This window comes from Athene noctua, chromosome 24 (genome assembly GCF_965140245.1).
Source record: "Athene noctua chromosome 24, bAthNoc1.hap1.1, whole genome shotgun sequence".
Classification (NCBI taxonomy): Eukaryota; Metazoa; Chordata; class Aves; order Strigiformes; family Strigidae; genus Athene; species Athene noctua.
The window spans coordinates 2,084,954-2,112,383 of record NC_134060.1 but is presented as its reverse complement, the minus strand read 5'-3'; the positions used below and the strand labels follow the sequence as shown (position 1 = coordinate 2,112,383).

The window sequence follows — 27,430 nt, the reverse complement described above, 5'->3', positions numbered from 1 at the left end:
TTGCCCGTTATAAAAGCAGCATCTCCTGCAAACACTTGAGCATGTGTGCAATCACAGGGGGATAAAAGCCCCAAAGTTAGAACCAAGAGCATTAATTAACTGTTACGTTAAAGCGAACATGCCTCTGCAGTTCCCCCAAGGCTTGTATGGACTCTCTAGGAAGCTGACAACATTCTTCTGTCAAATGCTTCAACTTAAGAAAACACTGTCAGTCAGACACTGAACGGCTCGAGTGTTCTTTAAAAAAATAACGGGTGTATGTATAGTTCAGACTGAACTGTCCTGTGCTAGTCTTCAATATATAAACGCAATTAATACTTTTATAATGCATAGAAAGGCAAATTAGGTATTTTAGCCACCACATTCTGAAAACAAAGTACTACCCAAAATCCCCAGGATTCTGAAACAGGAACCTCTGTGATACTTGGTAAAAGTTTGAAACCATTAATTTCAGTAGTAGTCCCAAAATATTAACCTGTGCAGATTATTATTAAAGCATGTAATGATGGAATAATGTAATTAATACAAAGAACACAGTGCTGTAAAACGGCACACGTCATTAGTTAAATCAGTCATTCCAGTAAACTGCATTCTAAGGAGCCTGACCCTAATTAAGTACCTAATTACATTCTAGTACGCTGAAGACTGTAACCTTGTGGCACAGGAACAGGATGTCGAATACAATATTTATTTATCCACTTTCCTATTTTCTTTTTTGGTCTGAAAGCTGAAAATTATTTAATGATTCCTTAAACAACAAGAGACCTCCAGCACACACAAACACATGGATGACAAAACCTCAATTTTAAGCTGCTGAAGTGACAGGAAGCAATTAGCAAAGTCAAGAAAACAGGCTGGAATATGACACCTGATTTTTAAGGCTTTGTACTGCGAAGTGATTTGAAGCACAGCCACATTCATAGGGAAAAAAAAAAAAATCACAATAATTTTCCCCCTGGAGAAGAGCGTCTCTCGCAGTTACATTCAAATGTTTTACAAACAGATATTCCTCATTTCCCATCCCCTCTTCTCCACAATCTCAAGTATCTATCCTCATTTGGGATGAATCATCCCCTGGAGGGGCCCATCTCTCTCCCCTGATGGCACAAGAAGCTTGGTCGGAGCTTTATTTGGCTCGCTAGACTCCAGGTGAGAGTAACCCCAGGAGAAGTATCACCCAGTAACATCCATTATGTCAAGAAGGTTCAGAAATAGTTTTGATGCAAATTCACCAATTATCATACACATTTCTCCATTCCCAAGTGATTTATTTTTCCACTGTGGGCGAAATTAATTCCCATGGCACTGGGGACCAGAAAAAAACCCTATATAACCTGAATATCCCCCAAATAGGTTTGATGTCACCCTCTCTACAGGAAATATTTCCAAGCTGTCAACTGAAGAGCACCATGCCCTTAATACTGTTTATGGAGGTTTCTGAGCAAACTTTGAGGGGATTATATAGCTCAGTGAATCTGGCTCACAGTTCTTTGCCAAATATAGAACAGATGACTTGCAAATGAGTTCTAAATTCAGCTCAGTGGTTTTCCCATCGCTCATGTTAAAAGCTTCATATAACAGGACCTGATCCAAAGACCACTCAAGTCAATAAAAAGATTACCACCGACTTCAGCAGGCTTCAGCTCAGGCCCATAATGCTTTTTATCTTCAAAGTATTTTACAGGCATTTTAATTAATTCATCTTCAATCCTTCCCTCACCCATGCTGGGGAATGTGCAATGATGAGATCATCCCCTTTGCACACAAAGGCAACGTGAGTCACGGAGGTGAATTCTCCAATTTAGCAACGTGTTTCCAACACGGGCCATGCTTGAAGTAAGCGAGAGTTCGATGTGTACTCTGCAGAGGCTGCACGACCTGACTTTGGTAGGAAAACCAGTGACCGAGTTGGCATTAAAGCTCACACACCAGCAACTCCCACTGCTATACTGGTGTCCTGGTTTCAGCTGGGACAGAGCTAATTTTTCCTCTTAGTAGCTAGAACAGCGCTATGCTTTGGATTCAGAATGAGATTTGCTATATGAAGAATGTTGATAATACACTGATATTTTCAGCTGTCGCTAAGAAATCAAAGACTTTTCAACTTCCCACGTCCTGTTCAGGTGCAGAAGAAGCTGGGAGGGAGCAGAGCCAGAGCATCGGACCCAAACTGGCCAGAGGAATATTCCGTATCACAGAACATCATGCTCATCACATAAATGAGGGCTGGCTGGGAAGAACGGGGCGCTCACTCCCAGGATCGTGGGTTTGGGATCTTCTTTGGGATTGCTGGCTGGGAACAGGCTGGGCATTGGTCGGCATGTGGTGAACAATCCCACTGTGTATTATCCATCTATATTTTCTATGATTATTACTGTTATTATTTATCTATTTTGTTTCAATTATTAAACTTTTTATCTCAACCTGCAAGTCTCCTTACCTTTAGCCCCCCTTCTCTCAGCCACCCCCTGGGCAGGGGAGGGTGAGCGAGCGGCTCTGTGGTGCCTGGCTGCCGCCCGGGTTTATCCCTGACAACTGGGTTATGCACATGGGAGCTGCTGCACCAGCCCGGGCAGCCCGTGGAGCTGTTTGCTGGACAAAAGAAACCACCCGTGCCAGTGAATCTACTTCCCTTCTTGTATTTGTATCAGGTCAAGGGAGGGGATTCTCCCCCTCTGCTCCGCTCTGGGAGACCCCCCTGCAGGGCTGGGTCCAGCTCTGGGGCACCAACAGCAGAAGGACACGGACCTGCTGGAGCGGGGCCAGAGGAGGCCACGGAGATGCTGGGGGGGCTGGAGCCCCCCTGTGAGGACAGGCTGGGAGAGTTGGGGGGTTCAGCTGGAGGAGAGAAGCTCCGGGGAGACCTTAGAGCGGCCCCCCAGGGCTGAAAGGTGCTACAGGAAAAAGGGGAGGGACTCTTGATCAGGGGAGTAGGGATAGGATGAGGGGGAACGGTTTTAAATTAACAGAGGGGAGATTTCGAATGGATCTAAGGCAGAAATTCTTCCCTGTGGTGTGGTGAGGCCCTGGCACAGGCTGCCCAGAGAAGCTGTGGCTGCCTCCTCCCTGGAAGGGCTCAAGGCCAGGTTGGACGGGGCTTTGGGCAACCTGGGCTGGTGGAAGGTGGCCCTGCCCGGGGCAGTGGGTGGGACTGGATGGTTTTTAAGGTTCCTTCCAACCCAAACCAGTCTGTGATTCTACAATTTTCTATGGTCCTGTCTGAACAACTTTGGTGTCCGGAACCTTAATGAATTCTTTAAAGAGCAGAAAGCACTAAGGACAGCTGATTACTTTCCTTTGTTTCCCACCTTCACACGGAGTGCCAGAAGGATGCTGCACCTCGTCTGGGCTCCCAGGACCATGCGGAGCCTTCCCTGCCCTTCCCGCAGAGGAACAGCACCAGGCTGCAGCTCTGAACAGCAGCAGCTTTCCCAAAACAGTCAGTGCATTTCTCTCAGCCCTCCCTGCTTCAAAGAGAGGCAGAGTTTTTCCCCTACCTGTAAATTATGCTTCCAGGATGTGACATTCAAAACCCAGAAACCCTTTAGAAACTGATAGTACTAATTAACTATTTATCACTTCAAAGAAAAAGAAAACGGCACTCTCTTTACATAGTTAATACAAGCTGCTGATTTGAACAATCCATCCTTATTTCAGTTGTCTTACACCTTTTCACAGTATATGTATGCTGTTGCAGCCCATGGAGCACAAACTACAGTTTCTTGTGCTACTGAAACTCTGCTCCAAGTTGGTAAGTACTGAAATTCCTGGATTTGATTCATTTCAATTCCCTTTATGATTTATGAAAGCTGAGGATCAGGACTTGCAGATACTGTTTTTAATCAACAGTTTATTATTACTTAGGTTTAAAAGCTGAGAAAGACACTAACCAGGGGAGAAGAGAAACTTTCCTGAAGTAAAAATTCACAAAGACATTAAGTTTGTGCAAAATGACAGAGTCTGCCCAGGAAGCTTACAAATGGAGAAGCCTGTCCTATCACACTGCCGAAGGAAAAGCAGAAAAAGCTTGGCTGGCAGAAAAAGCAAACGAACAGAGCTGAAGATTAGGCTCTGAATATTCAACACAAAAGCAGTGTGAGAGAGGGTCAATAAAACAGCAGACACGGCCCACAAGCATCTCTTGACAACTGCCTGCCACCTCCTCCTTCCCCAGGGGCACTGGCAAACCCAACGGCAGCGGTAGCCTACGTAACACCCAGGGCACATCTACACCTAGCTCGCTCCAACTTTTCCACACACAGAGGACTATTTTATATACACGATAACCGCATTTTGCTGATCTCTGACAGACAAAGATGCTCAAAAATAATGTATAATATACAAACCACAGCCTAAGATGCTGAGGCATTCAACAACCTGTCCAGGCACGGGCAGTGTAAACCCAAGGGTCTGCAGGCCCCAGGCTGGGAAACACAGCTGACACTTGAGCAGTAATAGCTGCTGTTCCATGTGGTCTGTTCTCTGCTTGCACATTACCCTGATGAAGGAGAACCTCCTGGGTCTGATTAACCAGTAAATCACTCCTAATAAATCAGCACTGAAAAATATCCTGAATCCACACTCCAGTTTCCCAGAATTTGGGTCATTACTATGCTCCTGTGCAGCCAAACCAAGACATCCGCTGGATGAAATGACCAGCTAATGACAGTCCTTTAAACACAAACTCATTCTGAAATTGGAACACAGGAATACTCCTCGTTAAAATCATAATCCACCAGTGATCTGCACTTATTAAAGGCTTGAGCTGAGGTCAACGGGGAGAGAGAAGCAGAACTCAAGAGGCTCTTCAGGCAACCCCTGCCCTGCAGTGGGAGGCACGAGCATGAGAGACCATCCCACCCGGGGGACCAGAACGATTTCTAGCAGAAGATGAGATCCTGGGGTACTAACGTGGGTGTGAAACGCCTGCCTTGGATCAGCGGCAGAAGGCAGCGTCCCAAACCGCAGGGCTGTCTAGAGGCAAGGACCGAGGCATAGCTGACGGAGTAAGTGCATGAGCTCAGAGCCCTGGCATGCCAGATTTGCTCAGGAGCTAATGGAAATGATGTCAGTAGGAACCCAGATACTAGAAAGAACGAAACTTGTCGTCTTCTGTGAGAAGAAGATAGTGAGCAACGCCTTTTGAGCTACACAGCCAAGTAATTTTTGTTCTTTTGTTCTCATACAGATCTGGAGGAGAGGAACAGGCCGAGTTTGCAGGGCAGGGAGAACTGCAAGGCACTGAACATTGCCCTCCCTGAGGCAGTGGAAAATGGAAAGGACTTATCTTCCAAAGGCCAAGGCAGCCAAGCCTTGTTCTCTACGTGATCAGTAACACCAGACTTGAGTCACACATGCAAACCCGTAGGGACAAAAATCCCCCACCAACCTCCCCTCTTCCAAATCTCAGTGAGCACAGAAAGGACTTGTTTATAAATTTACAATACTGCATAAACAGGAGCAGATAGAACCATACCTCCCTCCTCACTTCCCTCTGCCCTTTGGGGGCCGAAATCCCTGTTGTTGAGGGGCCAGCAACCAGCCAAAAGGAAGTGAAAAATCAGCATTCCTGGCACAGCCTTGCTGCCCCAACTGAGAGCTGGCTTAATGAGATACTTCGCTAAGCTGTTTGGCATTTCACCACCATTCATGCCAAGATATCAAAGAGGTTTCGATTAAAAATAATTACATTCACTTTTAATTACATCCTTTAACAAAATGAATTTTCAGCAGAGAGGGAATGTGATGTGTTGCGGTCTTTAAAGACGGTGGAGGAACGTGTGAAAGGAGTCTGCGGGGAAGAGGGGGGCACAACGTCAGAAACCGAAACCCGAATGGCTAACTAGCAGAGACTAGTCCTCTCTGACTCAGCACAGCTGTACAACACTGCAACTAAGGCACTAAAGGAACGACAAGGAGCTGCATCCCCAAGACCTACCTTGGCTGGATTGAGCGCCGTGATGACCCACACGCAGTAGGCATTGTTATCATATTGTACTGGGTAGTTGGGAGAAGTTATCACCCCGCTGGGACCACGAAGGTACATATCACACATCCTTGCTGTGGAGAGGAAAACAAGACAGATGGGGGAGTGAGGTGTCTCAGCCCTGGAACGTACACTGTGTTCTTTGTTTGAACAGGAGAGGGAAGTAGATTGATGCGTTGCAGAAAATGGGGGAGAATTAAAAATCGCTGCTCTGCATTGCTTTCACTAGCCAAAAGATTAATTTTTTTCCCGTGTAACAGAGATGAAGGATTCATCTGTGATGAATAGATGAGTGGGGTGTTTCCAGGGGCTATCAAACAGATGGACCACCACACCAACCAAGAACCATCCATTGCTCAGACTGATTTTATTTATTTTTTTACTATATTAAAGCCCTCACAGAAATACTTTCATATCCAGGACAGTGAAACCAACTACACGGAAGATGCGAGGTAAGACACAGTTCCTTTTTAATGTCCATAGAAAGCTGTATTTCCTTTCTTCATTGAAGGCCAAAAAAAGTACTGCACAGTAAGTATTTATTAGGGCTGACTTTATTCTGATATGACTGTGGACTCAGAACCAAGATGGCAGCTCAACTTTGTATCGTAAAACCATCTTAGATAAAATAGAAGCTGAAAACTGCTTAAACAGGGAAATTTTGGCCCGTGTTGTAATATTTAACCAGAAAATGTGAAGAACGGCATCCTGGTTTGGTAACTGCCTCTGCTGCTGTGATGAATCCTCAAAATTATTTTATCTCAAACCTCAAAGGAGCCATATTTGCACATGTGGCAGCTGCAAAGCTTTTCTTCCCCTCCAAATAGCAGTAAAGGATGGAAAATGATCTTCTGGCCAAACTGACTACACAGGTGGTCACGAGGGAACATGAGGAGTGCAGAGAAGCAGCTCAGGAAGGAGCTGAAGGCACCGATCCATGACGCTTAAACCACATTCCTCCTGCCCCCTCCTGGAGCCTGTTACACATGTCCCAGCCTGCCTTACAGAAAAAAGGTAAATCCCATTATTTCCATTTTTTAAGTGGGCAAGTGGAGCACAAAGGGGTTAAGCAAGTCTCCCCAGGACCCAGAGAGAATCTACTGTAGATGGAGACGGTGAAAAACAGTCTCCCAACAGTGGCAAGAGGTCTGACCACTGAGACACTGAGACAGTCCCGGGGGTTAAAAGCTTGGCTCACCAGGTTCCCCGATTTCCGCAATCTGAGAGAAACTCAACACCCAGTAACAAAATGGAACAAAAAGAAAAAAAAAGGGGGTCTGAAGCTGAAATAAAAAGCAAACAGAAAACTTTTTTTAAAAAGAAAAAAAAAACTCAGAAGTTAGCTGTTAAAAAAATGAAGTTGATTCATAGAATCGTAATGATGCAGGCAAATCCTTTCTTATCTCTTGCAAGAGGACACCATAAATTTCCTTTATAGTGTCACATATTTATGCCAAATATCCTCTTACACTGATTCAATTTATTCTAGGCTTGTTTCAAGAATTAGATGGGATTCCAAAGCCTTGAAAAAAACCTGCAGATGAAATTACAGAAAAAAAAAAAGAAATGAAAAAAATACCAATTTATGACTTTTAAGAGCTTTAGAGGGATTTAATTAAAAATATTACAAGTTGTTCATTATTAGCATTACAAATATCACATTTATGCGTGCGACTTTTTAGAGAGAGAGGGAATGAAAACAAAATAGCCAAGGGCAAAATGGGCATTAGTGGTTTTTCCGCTGAAAGAAAACTCCGTTCAGTGATGGTTCGCGGCTGGGCCACAGGATAATCAGGATGATGCTAGTGAGGAGCCACAGTCCAAGTAATCCCACATTGCTGCCTACTAGCAGCAAGTTCCATTTAAAAGAATCTTCCTCCATCTTAGCTTTTCCAGATTTTGTTTCAGGCTTTTACCTTTTCTCCCCAATCCTTCTTTATTCCAGATATTTCTTTTTATGGATGGAGACAACAGAAAGGGAGAGAGAGAGCACTGCTAAGAGGCGAGGATGTAGTACAGAGGTGTGAAGGACACAAATATAATTAATATGGTACAGAAGTAAAAGTTTATAAAGCTCCGTAGTTAACAGAAATAGCTTTATTACTTCCATTATGCACAGGAACAGGCGCTTTTCTTAAAACCTGAATTTCTGCAATCAAAAAATTGCATGAGAACTAAGCAAAGGTGGTTTTTTTTTTTTGTTCCTCAGGCTTGTGCTGAAAAGACCGAAAATTTGAACTCATTTACACACTCATGCTCAGCCAGAAAACAAGAAAGACCATTAGGAAATAATAATGATCCTATTGCCTTCTGACCACGAGGCTGGCACGGCCACAAGCCCTTTTCAGGAGCACAAGCGCAGCCAGCGCAAGGCTGAGGTGCAGCAGCACGGAGCTCAAGGTTCCCCCGCGGGGAAGAGCATCGTGAGGGGGCTGGTCCAGCCGTGTCCCCCACCAGGGGCTGGGGTCAATGTCCCCAGGGGCTGGGAGCATCGTGAGGGGGCTGGATTCAATGTCCCCAGGGGCTGGGAGCATCCCAGGGGCTGGGTTCAATGTCCCCAGGGGCTGGGAGCATCCCGAGGGGGCTGGATTCAACGTCCCCAGGAGCTGGGAGCATCCCAAGGGGGCTGGCCCAGCCGTGCCCCGGGCCAGGAACCAGCCAAGCGAGCGATGACAAACTCGAGGACAGCGTGGGTGATGGATGCACTAAGGGGACCTGAAGGAGATGGGTTCTCTCATTAGCCCTCAGAACTCAGTCAAATCTTTTTGTCGTCTCACCTCTGCACACGGGTCTGTGGTCACTCCACGCAACAATTATGTCGCTCACTCTCTTACAGGTGATGCTTTTGGACCCCTGTAAGTCGTAGCCCTCGTTACAGGTGAACTGGATGCTGGAGCCTAACCTAGCAGACAGAACAAAGGGTGAGGTTAGCGATGGAGACACTTCCGCAGCAACAGGTTTGTCACTTACTTTTTACTATCCCAGTGATTCTCCGAATTGCGAACAGAGAGAGAGTTCACTGGCCCTCCAGGCAACACCAGAAATGAATGAGGGGCAAGCTCTTGCCTCACGCGTTTGCTTGTGCTGGGCCCTGTTTGCCTGAGGTGGTGATAGTGCAAGAACAGATTTGAGTCTTTCAATGCAACTTCGGTGGGAATTTTATTCAGTGCGGGAGCACAGACTCAGCCCCAAGGGATGACACGCTCAGCATTCTTATAAAGAAAAAAAAAAATTCTTTATCTGCTGCTGAACGATTTGTACTTTATTCTATCGCTTTGGTTCTTCAGCCTGGAGAAGAAAAGGCTCTGGGGAGGCCTTATTGTGGCCTTTCAATACTTAAAGGGCGCTTAAAAGAAAGATGGAGAGAGGCTTTTTACCAGGGCTGTGGTGACAGGACAAGGGGCAATGCTTCCGAACTGAAAGAGGGGAGATTTAGACATCAGGAAGAAATTCTTTACACTGAGGGTAATGAAACACTGAAGCAGGTTGCCCAGAGAACTTGTGGATGCTGCATCACTGGAAGGGTCCAAGGCCAGGCTGGACGGGGCTTTGAGCAACCTGATCGAGTGAAAAATGTCCCTGCCCATGGCCGGGGGGGTTGCACTAGATCTTTGAGGTCCCTTCCAACCCGAAGGGTTCTGTGTGGATTCTGATCCCGTGCTGGTTTAAGCCAATGCTGCCTTGTTCACCGAAGCGACACGACGCTGTTGACAGCAGCTGAGAATTTATCCTACGGCAGTTAGGGACTATTGGGAGTTCCCTTCCTTCACCCTCACCCCTCCAATCCATTTTCTGGATTTCAGGAAAACTTGATAGACTCAGGTTAAACTGAAAGACACTTTTAATGAACAAAACAGCCATCGACAGCAAAATAAGATTAAATATTGATTCACCATTGCTAACAGCGGGCTGATTCATTCCTGCACATTTTAAATGAGCGCTAGCAACTACAAGGGAGTAACAGCATTGTTTTAAACTTTATACAAAAACAATTATCTAGCACCACATATACTTATTGACAAGGAACTGTACCAGTGCTTTGGGAAGTCACATCAAATTCAGTAGGGGCAGGGCCATGCTGTGACTTCAGCTAATTTGAGAAGCAATTTTTTTTTTTTTTTTGCTGTTTAAGATGGTGCTTTTTGCACTTAACTGGAGGAGAGAATGACAACAAACATTGATTACACAAGCCTGGCTAAACGCCCATATTGTGAAGAGAGAAATACTCTGAAAGAGAGATCATTACAGATCCTCATCTGGGACACGGTCTCCCAAACACACGTGCACATTTATACACACTTGTTCTTCTACATCATTAGCCTCAGAAGCTTTTCAGAAATAACACATTTAGAGGTGTGCAGATGGTCTCTAAAAACAGACTACATAATGCCAAGGAGCACACACAATGGTTATAGACAGTAGCTTTGCAGCATGCATAAACACACACGTAAAAGGTTCTTACCTAAAATCGTTGCCTATTCTTTTGCCTCTCTCTGGAATCCCAGGGTCTGGACACATATTATGTCCCTGGGACACACCAACCTGAGTTACTACAAAGCAAAAACAGCACATACAGAGACAGAATAGCAAAAGAAACATTCTTTCATCAACTGTCTTGGTGGATGTGGAGAGAAAAATGGCAATTGGTAGCTTGAAAACCTGAACGTGTTCCATTTTGTTTAGAAAAAACCCCCAGCTTTGGAAACAAATGTAACTGGAATCATTTCAGCTCAGTTTATACACCAAAGTGTTTTCTAGGAAATGCCAGCTAGGGACGCAATTTTCCCTCCGTTCCACTACAGAAGCACCTCTGAAAAGAGTGGGTTTTTTTTTTTTCATTCTGCAAAATTACACCAATTAAACAGCCCATTTCCGAAGCCTGTGATTAAAATGGCCACCTGTGACACAACAAGGTGACAGCCTACCGCCCCTCCAAACCCATCTGCGTGGTGCCAGGGAAAGAAAACAACTCAATGAAAAGGTGTATGATACCAGGGGAAAAAAAAACCAACAAACCAACAAGCACAGAACAAAGGGGAAAAAGGAAAGGGGAATGCAAGTCTAGCATTTTGAAGCAAGTAATTTAGTTTGAATATGAAGAATTTTATGGAGCAACCTTAATGTAACTGCCAACAAACATGAAATCTATGAAGTGATGATCAGCACTGAATAAACACCTTTAAACTTCATTCTTCATCTCCCCGTTTCCACATTCCCTTTCCAGCCTGTCCAATGGCACAAACAAACATTCAAGCATCGACTCGGGGCAGGTGTAACCCGGGTGGCTCCTGACAAGGATGAGATGAGACCTGGCAATATACTGATTGCAATTTTGAATTCCAGCCATTTCCAAAATGCACGATAATAGGGGACAAAGGGGTGATTTTGTCACAGAGCTGTAGAAGTTTACGTGACTCAGTTTTCTTGTGTCACTCCGGGAAGGACGCAAAGCAAACACTACGTTTCTTGGCAATGATGCCGAAGCGGTGAAGCATGAATCTCAAGCGAGCATGTTTCCACTCTACCTCTAACTATCGCTAGATTAAAGGAAAAAAAAAAAATCTCAATTATACTTTAGAACATGCTACGTTAGCACAGAGCCCCAAAGATGATGGTGCAGTGATAAAAGCATGTTTCTCACAGCAGACACGCTGGCTCAACGCACGGCACTGAGCATGGTGGAGGGCATGGAGGTACGTGCATGTAAATATTTACATGGGAAGAGAAGCACATGGAGTACCTACATAAACACAGACTGCACAGCATGAACACACAAAAAGGCAAGACAATCAAATACGGTAATTATTCACTGGGTAATTACACCTTGCATAGTCAGGCACTACAGCTGGGATGTAACACTGCTCCTAAAAGGACAGAAGGATCCCTCCTTCCTCTCCCGCCGGTATGGGGCTTTCACCCCAGCATCCACACCTAACTGCTGAACACTTCCCAGCTCCTGACCTCTTCCTCGGCTCTAGGCACCAACATCTCATCTCAGGCCCTTCAGTTGTGAAGGGCCTTTGTCTCCCCTGGGCTCCCTTCCCACCCCACCAGAGCCTTGGGGCTGCCACCTGTGGGACCCCCAGGGACGGGCTTGGGGCTGTCCCTGCACTGGGCTCGGCATTCCCGCACGACGCTTTGGTGCTCCGCGGTCTCCTCCGTGCCCTTGAGGGCACAAGAGCAATAGAGACACAGCTTTATGGGAAGGCAGGCTCCTGAGAGATTGTTCTCCCGCTTCTGCATATTCATAACCTCACGTTAAGCTCAGTCACGTGGACAGACACGAGCAAGAGAGAGAAGCATGAAAGCAGCACATGGTGTCTTTTGATCACTGCGTTTTGTAGCTACAAAGCTTTGCTGCCACCTTTCACAGATTCTGGTGCTCCTGAATGTACAGAGCCAGAAGGACAGGAGCCCCTGTCCAGAGCAGCCGCGCTATTTTCACAGCAGTGCCCCAACAACTGAAGAAGCCATGACAAAACCCTGCTCCAGGACTGAGTATCTCCATCGGGTCTCAGAGATGCAAAATAATTTGGCGATCCTTTTGCCAATGAAATCACCAGCTTCCAAGAGGCCTTCTGCTAGCGCCCGAAATGAGATGTTGCTTCTGAGAAACGAACGGTTGGCTGAACAAAGTACACAGGTGACACCGACTTCCTGAGGGCTTCTTAAATCACTACCGACCTACGCAAACACGCTGACTGCGCAGACAGATATCTCCGAAGTCAAATTAACACTTAGGATAGAGTGTACAAACTAGGGTTGTATGTCGTTAAGTCCATATGGTACTTAAGGAAAGTGCTAAGATTTCTTATCTTGCTTCTATAGCTTCCGCAGAGTGAAAGCCCACTAAACAAGATCTGCCTTTAATGTGCACAGGCACGAACACAGCTCCTGCAGACACGCCTGCATTCAAACACTCGTTTGCTCTTCCTTGCAGAGCACGTTAACCAGATTGCCTCTCCTCATCACAGGCTTTCTCCCATGGTCAAAAGACTACACGGACACCATCTTCTATGCCCACGTTAGACACTCTGCACTGGTGTCACATCCATTTGTTATGTCCCGTATCAGATGACAGTGAACCTTGACGCCTCCGATCAAAGCTCCGGGAGGAAGCAAGGCTACAGATGACCAGCAACTCCCCCAGGCACCAGAGGGCAGGTTGTCAGTTATCAATCGGTTTTCTGAAGACTAAAACCAGTTGTTCTCTTGTTAGTTAGCGTTTCATTAATATCTACAGAACACGCGCAGACAAACCAGAGAACGGGTAAGATAAAACAGAGCAAGTGGGAAAGGAAAGAGATCTCCACATCATGACACTTGGGACATTTTACTTGTAAAGAAGAGCAAAAGAAAAGGAGATGATGGATCAGGTGGTCACTTCCAGAAACTTTGGTTTTTCTATCTTTTGTTTTAAACACACACATGAACATAACTAAACCAAAGGTTATAAACTGTATTTGTTATGCTGAGAACTTGCTGTCAGTACGGTGTTCCTCTTCCTGAAGGTTTGACTGATCTATGCCTGGGCCGTAGCCAAAATGAATTCTTCAAGGCTACTAGGAAAACAATAGATCTCAAAAACTGTGATGAACTGTTCAATTTCTACATTACAGGCTCAAGGATTCTCTCCCCCCAAAGTATGGAACTAGTTTTCCACTGCTTTATTCTGATTTTTTCAACTTCCTGCTCATCATGTATTCAACAGCAGCCAGTTACGATGGCTTTGTTTGCTCGAGTAATTTACTTCATCTTTTAAAAGAACTGAAAACCTCCTTTAGTTCTCTATTTCCCCACGCTATTAAAGAAAGTTCACTGACAGATTCCCAAGGGACAATTTTTTATTGAATTTAGGAATGTAAAATACGAACTACGCAATAAAGCAGCATCTAAAAATGTTTTACAAGGATTCAACATTTCTCAGCATGAGAAATACAGTGAAAGCAAGTCAGGTTTTCGACTGGCATGAGGGGTGGCGAGGGAAGGATTGCAGAAGTAATTAGTTATTTTAAAAAGGTTAATCTTTATGATCACATTAAGGCTTGCAGTTACTCCATCTGGTCAAGTTAACAGGTTACAAAATTCAGTCCTCCAAGCAGAAGAGCTGAGCTAGTGAGAGTGTGCTCGCTGCCCTTCCGATCCAGGAAGGTCCTTCAGCACCCACCAACCAGACATTCAGCATTCCCAGAACCTCGTGATACTGACCCAGACATTAAATACTCACGTGTCTAGCAATATGCCAAGCGTGAAAAGGGTCCAGCCTTGGGCTGTGAGGCCCTAACACTGAAGAAGACTACTTCCAGCTGGAGATCTTTTACCTGGGGGAATTCTGAACCCGTATTTCACATCTTGTTGCTATCTCAGAATAGTTCAGAAGTACGCGAGTTCAAAACCATTTAGAGACTTTCAGATTTCAAAGACCAGTTGCAAAGACCGTGTTTGCAGCAACGCCCTACTTCAACCCAACAGAGCTTCTCTCAAAACGCATTGCCTGGTGCTACGCACCCAAGGCTCCTCCGCTTCTCGGCACTCACTCCGTGCTGCTGCGGGACAGCAGGGACCCACGTTCCGGCATTCGTACCTCAAGGGCTGACGCGGAGAGCAGGCTTGCTGCAATGCTCAGCATCTAGAAGCTTTCACACACTTGGCTGACATCTAAAACCGCTCAACATCTCCAAAACGACTTTGCGTTTGTACCTTTAAACTAGGTTTTGACAAATCTGAATACACGCAGAACTCGCACTGCTTCATACAATCCCTTCCAATAACAACAGCCAGCGGGGCATTTTCAGGTGTGCCTCATTCAAACGTCAGAAAAGCAACTTTGAGGCTGTTTTGTAAAAGCGAAGTACCATGTTTTTCCCACGGTGTGACCCGGAATATACATATTTACATTATGCATGCAGTGAAAGAAATCATCTCCTAAACGCAATCTAAAATTTAAAACTATTTCTTATATCTTATTCTCCAGAGCTGCATTATTTTCCCCCTCTAAAAATGATTAAAGCAAGATGCCCCAAAAATTTTAGGGATATTGAAAAGCACGAGGCACTTCATTTCAATTTCAAATAAACACGTTTGACTGCAAGCAAACACAATGAGCGCACACACACACACCCCCTCATATATTTTTACATATTTTCTGAAATAGTACCAACAGCTGTTATGTGACTGCATTTTGCCTCCATTCAGACACATGAAACACACAGGCTTTAATCTGGCCAGGTAGGATCTGGCAGCTAACCACAGCGTCCATCCGGCAAACCCCAAAATCCTCCAAAAGACCTGCAGGGTATTAAGCATGCAGCTGCAAGCTGCCTTATGTGGCCACAGATCCTTCAAGGGAGAATTTCAGGACAGGTGCAAAGAGCACTAGAAAACATTGCTGGTAAGATAAGTCTTTGAAAATAAAGCTCTAGCTATTACCAAGAGACACAGAAATTTTTTAATTCCTGATATTCGTGCCAGATGAAATAAGAGCAAAACTAGCAAACTTCACAGATCTTTAATCAGCCTGTCCCACCTGTATAATTATCTCTGATGCATATGCAGACTCATAAGCTCATGAAAGTTTGAGAGACGAAGGGGGCATGGCTGGCCATGCAAATCAAAAAGGCAAGGGGGGAAAAAAAGAAGATAACATTCTGGGCTCCATTTTCTGAAAACGAACCATTTTCTGGAGACATCTTCTCCGGAATCAGCATTTCTGAAGCTGAAAATTTACTGTAACAGAAGTGTGACAGCAGAAGGCTGCGTGAGATAGAGGTTAATCTGGGTTTACAATCCAGACCTTGCTGAGAGCAGCGCACACGGAGGGAACTGAAGGCACGACCATTGTGGCAAGCACCGCGCTGGTAACAGAAAGGAATTTGGGCCACGGTGCTATCACTGTGTATATTATTACAGCTTAATAGCTCTCAGGCTAAGCTGCCTTCCTATGCTCTGTTTTGCCTTATCAAATATGCAAGATTAGCTCTACGCGAGATGCTGAATTGGCAGCTTTGGAGCTTGCTCTCCGCTGGGTGGGGATAAACAGGGCAGAGGCAACCAGAACTTCCTCCAATTTTATCCTCAGAAGTGGAGCATGACTGGGACAGAGCAGGATCCACTGGGAAGTTCCATTCCTGTCCCTCACTCGGCCCTTCAGCACCTTCCCCCAGAGCCCCCAGCAGGGACAGACTGACCACGGGCACGAGGCACCGGTGCTGAGGGGAAGCAGCCAGCACTGCCAGGCAGCAGAAATGGGAATCCTCTATACCCCCACCACCAGAATACTTACACACAGTAAACTACGGACTCCACAGCAGGCTAACAGTTCTCACTCAGCGAAGGCTCCCTTCCCCACACTCCCCAATACCCAAGACAATCCCACTCCAAACACACCCCTTTGTTTCCCGTGCCCACACAATCAAAGCTAGTGGTATTTTCCAACAGCATTTCATTCTCAGTTAAGTGAACTGAAACGTTTATTACAATTAAATTCTTCTTGGCAAGAATATATCAGACATCCAGGAACATCTTGCATACAGGGTTTTTTCTTAAAATCGAATTAATTTTCTCTAAAAAAAACACCCCGCCGTTTTCTGCTCTGGAGATTTTGGGGCAATTTACATCCTGCTATTTAGTTACCTCATTGGGCCTTGCTCCTCAAAACCTGGAGACTATAAGCACTCTCATGTGGGCCTAGAAGTGAGCCATTTTCATTTCAGACAGACAGCAAGTCATGTTTTAAATTGTTCATCCATTTTTCTTAAGTGAATTTTGCATTCAAAATTCAAAGGAGTGAAACATCCAAACGGTACCTCTTTGATGGGTGTAATGGACTATGCAACAAAACGAGCAATTATATCCTCTCCTCTCAAAACTGTTTTAAAAATTACTACATTCTGCTCCTATTTGAATTCGTACAAACTATAAACGCAAGTTAATTCAGATCCCTCCTGTTTAAAGTTCCCTTAAGAGCCCAGTGGTCTGTCCAGAGTCATACATATAAAGAAACTATGAGTCTTGCTTCTGATTTGCAAAGAACCTGATGTAAAGATGAATGGACCTAACGGATTTACTTCCTGCAAGGGGAAAACACAGCAGTGACAAAGCGACATTCTGAGCACACCCCTAACGTATCAACCGCTAGATACTCTGAAAGGGAGTAGCTAATAGGGACACCATAAAAATCACTAGTATGAGCTCTTGCACAGCAGTGGTATGATTGTTCTGCAGGGACAGTTTAAAGAAAATGCAAAGAGAAAAAAAGCGAGAGACTGCTATTGCCTCCGTAAATTTTCTAATAGGTCTTTTTTTGGTGCGGTTCCTTATCCCTGCTCTTAATTTTACCATCGTAACATTAATTCCGTTTTCAAAACGGTTTGCAGTTTGACACTCCACACTGAAAGTCGACAGAAGTCATGAAGCCCAGTCTGTCATCGAGCAGGAAGCATACAGTATATATTAAATGCACACACACCGATCCCCTCCATTCCCACTTTAACAAGTTAGTATATGCTTGTGAATAGAGCACTGGAAGGAAGTGATGCAGTAATGCAGAGGGGAAGAGAGGGAAAAGCATTAAAATTTTTAACAGTGACAAAAGTTTTAGAGATTACTGGAAAGTCAGATGAAATGTTCAAGGAGATCATTATACAAAGACAGCGTAAAGAGGAGCCAAAAAACTTACACACTGATGTCTTCTGGTTATTGTCCTTGCTGGGCATTAGCTTCACCCCTCTGGACTTCAGTTCAATTTGCTTTTTGACTACAGAGACAGATTTAAAACAAAGCAAAGACAAGGAAAAGATTTAGCTAAACATTAGGGATCATTTAAAAAGAAAATGAAGCAACAAGTTGTACAGCACCCACGCTGCAGGATACCCTGCATCTTTTCCCTTATAGCTCAGGCAACTCATCCCAACCCCTCAAAACCTTTTTCATTTACCACGTCGGGTCTGGACAAGCGCCTCTGGGGACCTGAGCCAGGCTGACCCAATCTGAACACACGAATGGGGCACAAAAGCCTCATCCCTCTGTAACCATGTCATTTTCCTTAACATACTAAAAATGGAAGAGCCAAAGGAAAGCTCTCAGAAACTTCAGGAATCCTGAGAGTAAAATGCTGAGTTAGATTCACCAGTTTTACTGATGCAGTTATTCCATGAATACGTTATACTGCAAAGCCTGTCTCTGCTTCTGTGGGCATACAGCACTCAAACAAACACCCCGTAACCTAAAAACTGTATACATGGTCTGTGGAAACACACGACTCAAAAAGGCAGCAAAAGAGAAGAAAAAAAGGGCCGTATTAAGGCCACATTATTGGTAAAGAGAGAAGTATAACTTTACAGACCCATTATTAATAGCCACTAGCACATCAAAAATCTGCATGGTGACTCTACCAGAGGTCCCCTTGTGACCATTCACCTCCCTGCTCTAAACCTCATCCAGAAGATGAGAAAACATGTGAGGGCAGCAACATGATATCCATCCATCCATCCATCCATCCATCCATCCATCCATCCACCCACCCATCCATTTATCCATCCATCCATCCATCCATCCATCCATCCATCCATCCACCCATCCATCCCCAAGAGAGTCCCACCCTTCCTCGCAGTGTGAGAATCCCCCGCGTAACTGTTTTATTATATGGACTTGGCTGCTACTGAGGCTCTCTCCACACCAGAATTCTGCACAAAACTCACGTTGTCAAAACCAACTGGATACCAGTACAGAGAGACAACAGCTTCCTGCAGCACGGACAGACTGTCCTGACCAACACACAGCAGAACTTCTACTGGCATTTTTAAAGTTAATGTGGTTAAAGAACAACTTCACAGCAGAAAGCATGATGTCCAAACCACTTTATCGGATCCTTTTTGATGAGCCAGTCCTTATCTACGGAGAAAACCAGTCCATCTTCCACTTCAAACTGTTCTTTTCTTGTTCTTTGTCTTGTCATACTTTCATCCCTAAATTAGCACATTTCTAAGACAAAGTTGTCAGGAAAAATTACTGATATAACAAGGTTTTTTTAATCATGCTTTTTTTGGCTTTAAAAAAAAAAAATAATTCTGTTTATAACATCTGTTTGCAGGAGCTTCAGACAGGAGATGTCAAGCATTATTCCTCGAAGCTTACCTAAGGTAGTGCTTTTCTCAGCTAGATGCTACCTTGGAGCGTTTTGTTCATCGTTTGATTGCAGCTTTTTGCTTTCTCTTTAAACAAAGAAGTTGTAACTTCAAACTGAGGTCCACATTAGCTTAAAAAATATTCATAAAGAAAAGCTTGTTGTTCATGTCTTACTAGTACTACTTTAATCTGTTGAGGGGGGTGTTTTTTGTCCTTTTTTTTTTTTTTTGAGGGGAAAAATAATTAACAGTATGTCACTTTCACAGAAAATATAACACTTTTTTTTTTTTTTTACATAGGCACAAGGAGAAAAACAGCAGGTCTCAGAACACCCCAAGCAGCCACATATTCCTCCAGGTCATGCCATAACTCCGGGCTATTTCTTAAAAACCGTGAGGTCAGGCCACAAGCGCATTATCAAGGGACTGAAGCAAGCACACGGGGCTACCAAAGCTAACATTTTTGGGGAACATATTCCTGCCTCAATGCCTCGATGAGCACAGTGACAGCTTTAAAACACACATGAGAAATGTAAGGCTGTGCTAAAGGCCCCAGGATGGCGGGGCTGCCCCCCATGCCCCTCACTCGTGCCCAAGGACCATTTCAGCTGCAGCTCGGGGCAGCAGGAGACAAACACCTCGCAGCAAGATAGCAGACAGGGAGTGGGAAGAGTTGACAGGGCCCTTCTTACAGACTCCAGCACCTCTCTGAGGTGTGACAAAGGGGCTCACATCGACCACGAGGTCCTGGCAAAGCCACTGGCCCTGCACCCCTGTGTTCAGAGCAGCAGGAGCAGCCACCGGCCCGGCTGCACCCACCCAAGTGCTCTTCCAGCGCTAAATCCCCTCTGCCTGCCGGGCTGCCCCGTCCCGTCCTGGGCAGGACCTGGGGGTGCTGCCCACAGGGCTCTGTCCCCACGCAGGGCTGGTGGCACCAGGGCTGGCGCTGCAGCGCACGAACTGTCATCGGGATAAAGCACCAGGGAGGTCCCGTCCCGCTCACCCTCCGTAACGCCGCGGTTAATCCCTCGCTGGCACTTTCCGAGCAAGTACAGGGATAACCTCCCAGCCACAGCCCACCTTCCCTCCCAGGCAGTAAAATACAGTCAAGCCCAAGTATCTAAAGCTAGGTTTGAGCTGCTGGAGGATGTACAATGGCTCATGACTTTGCAGTACCCAATTCATTGCTCTGTGAAGTGCTTTGGGGCACCATCAGTAAGAGAGCAGCTTTATAAAAACAATTTCCATTTTTATATTCTCCTCAACTACCCTTGCAAGTTACTTTACACCTCTGACAGTGAATTTTTCTCCCAGCCACACACAGAAAAGCACAGGTCTGTTGATTTCTGTGGGATAAAGTAAACCTGCAGCCTTAAAGGACAAGCAAAGCTGTCCAATCCTGGGCATGTGCCCCACAGACACACAGCAGGGACGGGATGACGCAGCCCTGGGAGGGTCAGCACTTCTCCTGAGGGCAGGCCGACTGCAGTGCTACAGCAACTGCCACTGATTTCACAGGGCTGCTCAGCATCCCGAAGTCCAGCAGAAGGCAATCGGTACGGAGCACTCACAGCTTCAACACATCTGGGCCTTGCCCCACAACTGCAAATTTTTGAAAGGACACACTCAATCACAAAGACTCACCCACCACATCCATTCCTGCCTTCCAGAACGCAGCCAGCACAGCCCCACTCCAAATTTGTGACTAATGGAGAGCCTAGCTCCAAACCACCAAACAGTAATGAAAACAAGCAACAGAAAGCAGACATCCATTACCAAGGACCAATCCTAAAATACGGAGACTAAACTGCATTACCCATGAAGTATGTACTCTCCTAATTGCATCGTGTCTCTTTCAACAATAATTGATAAAGAGAGATCACTATATACTCTCCTCTTAATCCTTCATTTTGTTTGCAACATGGAGACATAATGATGAAAGTCAAGCTTTACAAATTACTCAATTTAGATTAGAACAAGTCAGAATACAATATCACTCGCTTTTTTTTTTTTTTTTAAAAAAAAAAGAGAACATTTCTCCTACACTATGCCCTCAAAAATCCGGTCTATAAAAATCTATTTTGTTTATAAATTTGAATGTGGAACAACACTACAAAGGACTGTGTCAGGATAATTGGATGAACAGAAATTTCTCTGTTTTCTGGAGGGTTTTGCTGCTCACACATATCTGATAGATCTAATAGAATACTCAGTGTCCTGTCAAATTTGAAAGATGACATTACAAAGCCTTTCCAGCAAGCAGGCAGTCTGGGGTGTTTCTTTTAAACCGTTTCATGCTGCTCTAAACAAGAATTTAAGAAGACTTTTTTTTTTTTTTTTTTGATTTGGAAAAAATCATTTCAAAAACCTATTCCGTGAAACTCCGTTCCCCTTGCTGGGGGATTGCCATTAAATACAGACTTGTCTGAATCTCTTTTCTGCTGGGGTGTTTCAGTATCACCTGGGATGCTACAGCGGGTTGCTTACAGGGATTTCTACTCTGTTGGAAGTGAAAAGAAACACCCTCAAACGCAACCATTTTAAAACTCCTCAGTTATGCCCTCCCTTCTCTAGCTAAGCAGCAGTTCTTTAGGAACTGGAGCCTGCAACGAGCACCAGAACTCTCCTGTCTCTGCCTCTTTCTGGGGATTGCCCAGGAGACTCAACAGGTTGCAATGCATAAGCTATAACCCCTCTGCAGCCCGGAGACGTGCTCTGAGATGATGACTGACAGATCTGTCAAACTTTAAGCATATGTACTTCCAGATATACACATAACCTTAAAAGCTATTTACGTGGCACAGTACGTGCAATAAATAGTTCATCAGAGCATTATTAAGGGCGACAGGTCTGGTGGTATTCTGCACTGTGCTACGAGCTGAAACGTGCCCACATTTATCTTGCCACCTGAGGCTGGAGGACAGGAGGGGAAGGGAATGGGGTGGGGAGATCAATAAAAGATGCGATTATGTGTTGGTAGCCATCAGCTAAAAAGCAATTTAGGATCCAACTTATGTAATAAAATATGTGGAGAGATGGACTGCACCAGCCAGAGCATTATTTAGATCTGCGTAGCACCATTTTAAATTCAGCAGCTTTTTCATTACCTCATTTACAGCACCTGATGGCTAAACTGATACGGGGGAAGACAGGGGATACCTGCCTTCCACCCCTGCGCTGTCACCTCTCCCCAGTAAGGCACTTCTACCTTATTTTCTTACCACCTGCAGGTACACAGCACCTTTTTGGGAAGGAACGCAGGAGTGGGAGGAATTAAAAAATATCAACGCACCGATTTCCCTCCAGTCCTTTTCATTTGCTTTTACAGAGTGGGGGGGGGAAAAAAAGCATTTGCAAGAATGCAAGATTCATCTTACATAAAAGGGAAAAGGAAACGGAGAAACATTTCAGCTCTCCCTGGAAGGAATTTACTGTATTCGACATAAGAAAACCTGTATACAGGCTGATTCTATCTAACCTTGCTTTTACATTCATAAAGAGGTTTCCAAACTAGGGCATGGATTAGAAAGAACTGAAATGGAACACCCAGAAGGTGTTCTGCTAAAACTAAGTATCAATGTTAAACAAGATGGAAGGGAAATTACTTCCTTATAGATTATCAGCAAAGCCAGATACTGTCTCTGAGGACATACAACGTTAATAGATGATGTCGGAACACGTCTTCAGAAAACGGACAAAAAGTTCGATGCATCTCAACCTGCTCTTCCTTCCCTTGGCCAATCCTGGGGTTTGCTTCCATGTCTACTGCTGAAACAACACGTTTTAGTTGCTCTACTTTCTGCATACCCTATTTTGTATGTATTTATTTATCCACATTAAAATATTTACGTTCAAAGTCGTGTTCCTCTGAAAAGGGTTATGCAGATTTTTTTTGAGGCTGCATCTTGTTCTACGGACACAGACTCCATTGACTGCAAAGATCTTGCCTTTCTTCTCGAGGCTTTTTTGCTTTGCTTCTTGTTTTGTTTTTTGTTTAAGTATTGAAATCTTTCCTAACGAATGGAAAGAACCTGACAAACTCCTCAAAAACGAGCAAATGCGTGAAGAATGAGTGTCAGATTCCCTGTGCCAGCTAGACGGAGGTCCTGCTTCAATGCCATTTCAAGAGCACATTTTTAAGTTCATCTTTTAAACACTCAATACACAAAAGCACAGTTCATTATATCTAACAAAACAGTTTCTAAGGAGTGTGCTAGATTAGAACCCCCTGACATTTATCTAATCAGAGGAAATTATAACATTAATCTTTACTTTTCTATTTAAGAAAAAGGGATGATTCAGACAGGTGTTTTAATAGAAAGCAGCAATCGTGACAGCAAAGGAAAATGTCATATCAAAAGCTATCAGCTGCATGCATTCATTTCTGCTACACAAAAAAAAAACAAAGCGTTTTTTTCTTATAATTTCAAGTAATTTATATGTTAAAGTAAAGCAAGGAAAGTTAAATAACGATGGTGATATATAAAGCAAAGGGCACGCTGAGGCCGTGACAACATTGCTAAAGCTAAACAAACACGGTAAGTTTGCAGATTTACAAAAGAAACTCCTCTCCCTTTCATTGCGTTCCTGTTACTCTAGGGCTAGGGAACTTTTTCCTCAAAATCCTGTTTCTTCATTTTGAGGAAAGCTGCTGAACAACACAGACTCAAACCTCTGGAGCGTGGACAAGGACCTGGATGGCACTCCTGCTCCTTCCCTGCTTCGCTTTCCCTCTCCCTGATCCCACCTCCAGAGCAGCACGATGCCACTGCACTCGCCAAGTCCTTCCAAGTCCTTGGAGAGAACAGTGTGAACAGCTCTAAGGATCTGCTCAAACCCACCTGTATCGCTGACCCTTTGGTCCCAAACAGGATGCACTGAACCTCACCTAGCCACAGCTGCCTACAAGCCTCGCAACACAGCAGGATCTTTTCTCTGCTTAGCTCGTGCGCCAAAGTGTTTCCTCTCCCTCAACAGCATCTTAAGATCCCAATCCTGAAATCCACCCCTCTAGGGATGACCAGTAAATACAGAATAGTTCACACCCCATTCCAAACAGGCTCAGTTAGGTCTCACTTGAGCAGAGAATAAATGCAGACACAGTCTCTGGGGGACTGCAGACTGCTCTTCACCCAGTGACACCCTGTATGACTGTATCCCACACCGCATCCTGCGAAGCTGCAGGTAAAGGAACAGCTACTTCCACTAACGATGAGTTCTCCTGCAGCTCTCAAGTGTTTCTACTCCCAACAGTTGCCAATGGTAGCTGTTGTGGATACCCAGCTGGAAAATTAATGTTAACAGGATCATGCAGGAAGTTAGCTGTAGATTCCCAGGGGAAAAGAAAAAAAAAAAAAAAAAAGTTTGGCTAAACACACAATGTGGATAGTGAGACCGGACAGCAAGCATTTACCTTGGTATTGGGCACTGAACCCCTTCTGCCTGTGGTTGCCATCCGATGTGAAGTGAAGCCGCAGCCAATTTTTACTGCTGATAACCGGGGCAGGCAAATTCATTCCAGTAAACCTGCAAGAAACCCACCGATAACAGACAAGTGTTATTGTGACTGTGAAATACACCCCAAATACTCGCCCTTTCAGGTAATCCTCCTCCTCCACAAATACAGGAAATCCTGAATGCACACCGTACGCTCAAGGCCAGCAGCCCCTACACCCCACGGCTGTTTGTACACTGATGTTCCTTTGTTTGTCTTCCCACCCCACGGTTACACGCTTGCAGTTACAGAGGTTTCCATTCCTTCCTTCCAAGGCCAAGGGCTGAGCTGGGCACTCGCAATGTCTGTGGTACCAGGGAAATGAAATGGGTCCAGCTGGACAGCCCAGGGGCTCCAGCCTTCTGCGCTGCAGGGAATGAGTGGAGGGTACAGGACAGCTCTGAACGAGAGAAGCTCTACATGCCAACTCAGAGCAACAGAGCTTTGTAAGCTCTACCACCTTTTCTATCTTATCTGGACCACGCAACTGACATACAATCGTCGCAGGGGACACGCTACACCTAAGGGATGCAAGGCGAGCTTGACTCTCAAGCTTATTCAGTTCCTGTCTTCATATCTGGTTAACTCTGTCTTGAAAAAAGAAAAAAAAGTATGTTTATTTTAACTGAGGAAGAGAAGGGATTGCAAGAACCGTTTTCTTCTACTGGAAATAGCCAGCAAAAAGCAATGATTGGTGATCTATCCCAACCTGGAGAAGGTTATAGCCATCAAACATGAAGTGGAAAGCTCCACAGCCCATTAGTAGTCCTTTAGCAACAGCTCCCTTCATATCACTTTATACCTTTTTTTTTTTTTTTTTAATTATTATGCTGTTTGCTTTATTAAACTCCAGACCATAATTCTTAGCTGAGTTGTCACATGCCAAGTCTTAGTCCGGAACAATGTTTGCCTAAGTCACAGCACTCCTGAATTGAGGTATGTAATGGTGACATTAACCGTGGTAAAGAGAACAACACTACCATGACAAAAGCTATTATGGAATCTTATTATTGTTAATGAAAGCCCATTTAATTTTTTAATCATAGACTGTCTCTTACTGAAAAATTACTGGCATTCCAATACCTACGCTTATTTTTTATATGAAGGTGAAAGGATCCTGAAAATTCTACTGCGTTCAAAAGGATACTTCAGATTTTATTACTACCCACTTTCAACAGCAGAACCGATAGCCCAGAAAATATTGGAGACGTCCTTCACTCCACTAACACCTCCAAAGGTGAACTGACCTTTTTTTAAGGCAAACAGTGGGGAGCCAGGACAGTACTTGGCAGCGTATTTATTAATGGCAGATGAACTGCAATGTAATGCCGCTCTACTTGTTAATGAAATAGCAGGGATGATTATGCTGCATAACCAATGCATCTCTGCCACCTACAGTACAGACTTTAAACCTTGTATTATCTTGTGGCTGAATTCTGCATAATTATGAAGCATGACCGAAAACATTCTTTACACTGTAAAATTGTTTTAAGATTGTTCCTGATCATTTCTCTACAGACTATTTTCATCTCAACTTTGCAGGGCGTTTTGAAATACAAGGTGCTATAAAAATGGATTCTATATGGCATTCTGCCATCCCTGGATAACTCAAAGACAGCTGAACCAATTTAATTTGAAACTTTTTTAAATAACTAAGTTCAAACAAACATATTTTAGGCTGAGATCAAACATGGGATGCCTAAAACCAATTCTGAGGAAGTTACTATGGCTGGTTGTTATGACAACCTGTTTAAACTTAATACTCTTCCCCCCAAAGGCTATTTTATTATTCATTCTGAACCAATAGTCAAACTTCTCATAAATAATCTTTAGGTATGCAGACCTAAATTTTACTTTCATAACTGTGAAGAGCCAAGTAATTCAATTGCCTGATATAAAAACTAGGGAACAATAAAATTAACCTGCCCGAATGAGGCAGAGTTTCGCTCTCCTGTCCCCCCTTTCCACTTTTTTTTTTTTTTTTTTTTTTTTAAATATGCATATCCTTTTGAGAAGTAGATTCAGTAGCCTGCACGCTAATAATCCATCTACACGTACACTTCAGTTTAGGTACGTGAGCAGTCCACTATTAACTTCCAGGGATCCCACACACATGAAGTGCTAGAAAGAATTAACAGCTGAGTGAATTAACATTTTGAAAATCAATTAGAAAAATTAATGGATTGCATTTCTTGCTACCTTTGCAATAGCATAAATAATTACTGAAGGCAAAAGCAGGACTCGAGAAAAATAATCAATCAGAGCCACAGTGCTTTGTGCCCACTTAGCACTGCTATACAGAAATACAAGAGATTTAGGGTGAAGGAAAATGGTTCCCTGAACTTTCTGCACGGAAATTTTCATCAGCACCGCATGTCATTTGCTTAAGACATTGACAGCTTTTTGAAAGGACTAAATCAGCCAAGAAATCACTATCAGGTCCTCACATTTCCATCTAGACCGCTGCTCAAACTCTCAGCACACAAAAAGACTGTATTCTCTAGGGCTCCAGTCTAACCAATTCCCTTTTTTTCCCCCGTTTTCTCTTAGTATCCCTTTTATTTCTGAGGTTAAGCAGCTCGTTGTTAACATCAGGTTGCACGTTGGGGTATTCGGAGGTCGTTTAGATCCCAGGTCAGCACCCAGCTCAGATCTCTGCACTCAAGGACCAGCTAAGACACACCCAACAACCATGGCAAAGAGAAAGAAGCTGCTTCCATTTTGACACAGCCCAGGCTAAACCCAAACATCTCGGCAGCAGAGCATCTTCGCTGAGTGTCGGGAACCCCAATGAAATCACCGAGACGAGCGCATGGAAACGCACCG

The 27,430-nt window shown here is 44.4% G+C and overlaps 1 protein-coding gene across 1 annotated transcript in view; it reads right to left on the bottom strand.

Moving 5' to 3' along the window:
* CSMD2 (CUB and Sushi multiple domains 2) overlaps window positions 1–27,430 on the bottom strand; it is a 305,387-nt gene that overhangs the window by 144,349 nt on the left and 133,608 nt on the right. The window contains exons 6-10 of the mRNA XM_074925977.1: window positions 24,524–24,636; window positions 17,664–17,741; window positions 10,449–10,536; window positions 8,764–8,888; window positions 5,939–6,060 (exon numbers count right to left, since the gene is read on the bottom strand). Of these exons, the coding sequence (XP_074782078.1) occupies window positions 5,939–6,060; window positions 8,764–8,888; window positions 10,449–10,536; window positions 17,664–17,741; window positions 24,524–24,636 (526 nt within the window). The remainder of the gene's footprint in view (window positions 1–5,938; window positions 6,061–8,763; window positions 8,889–10,448; window positions 10,537–17,663; window positions 17,742–24,523; window positions 24,637–27,430) is intronic.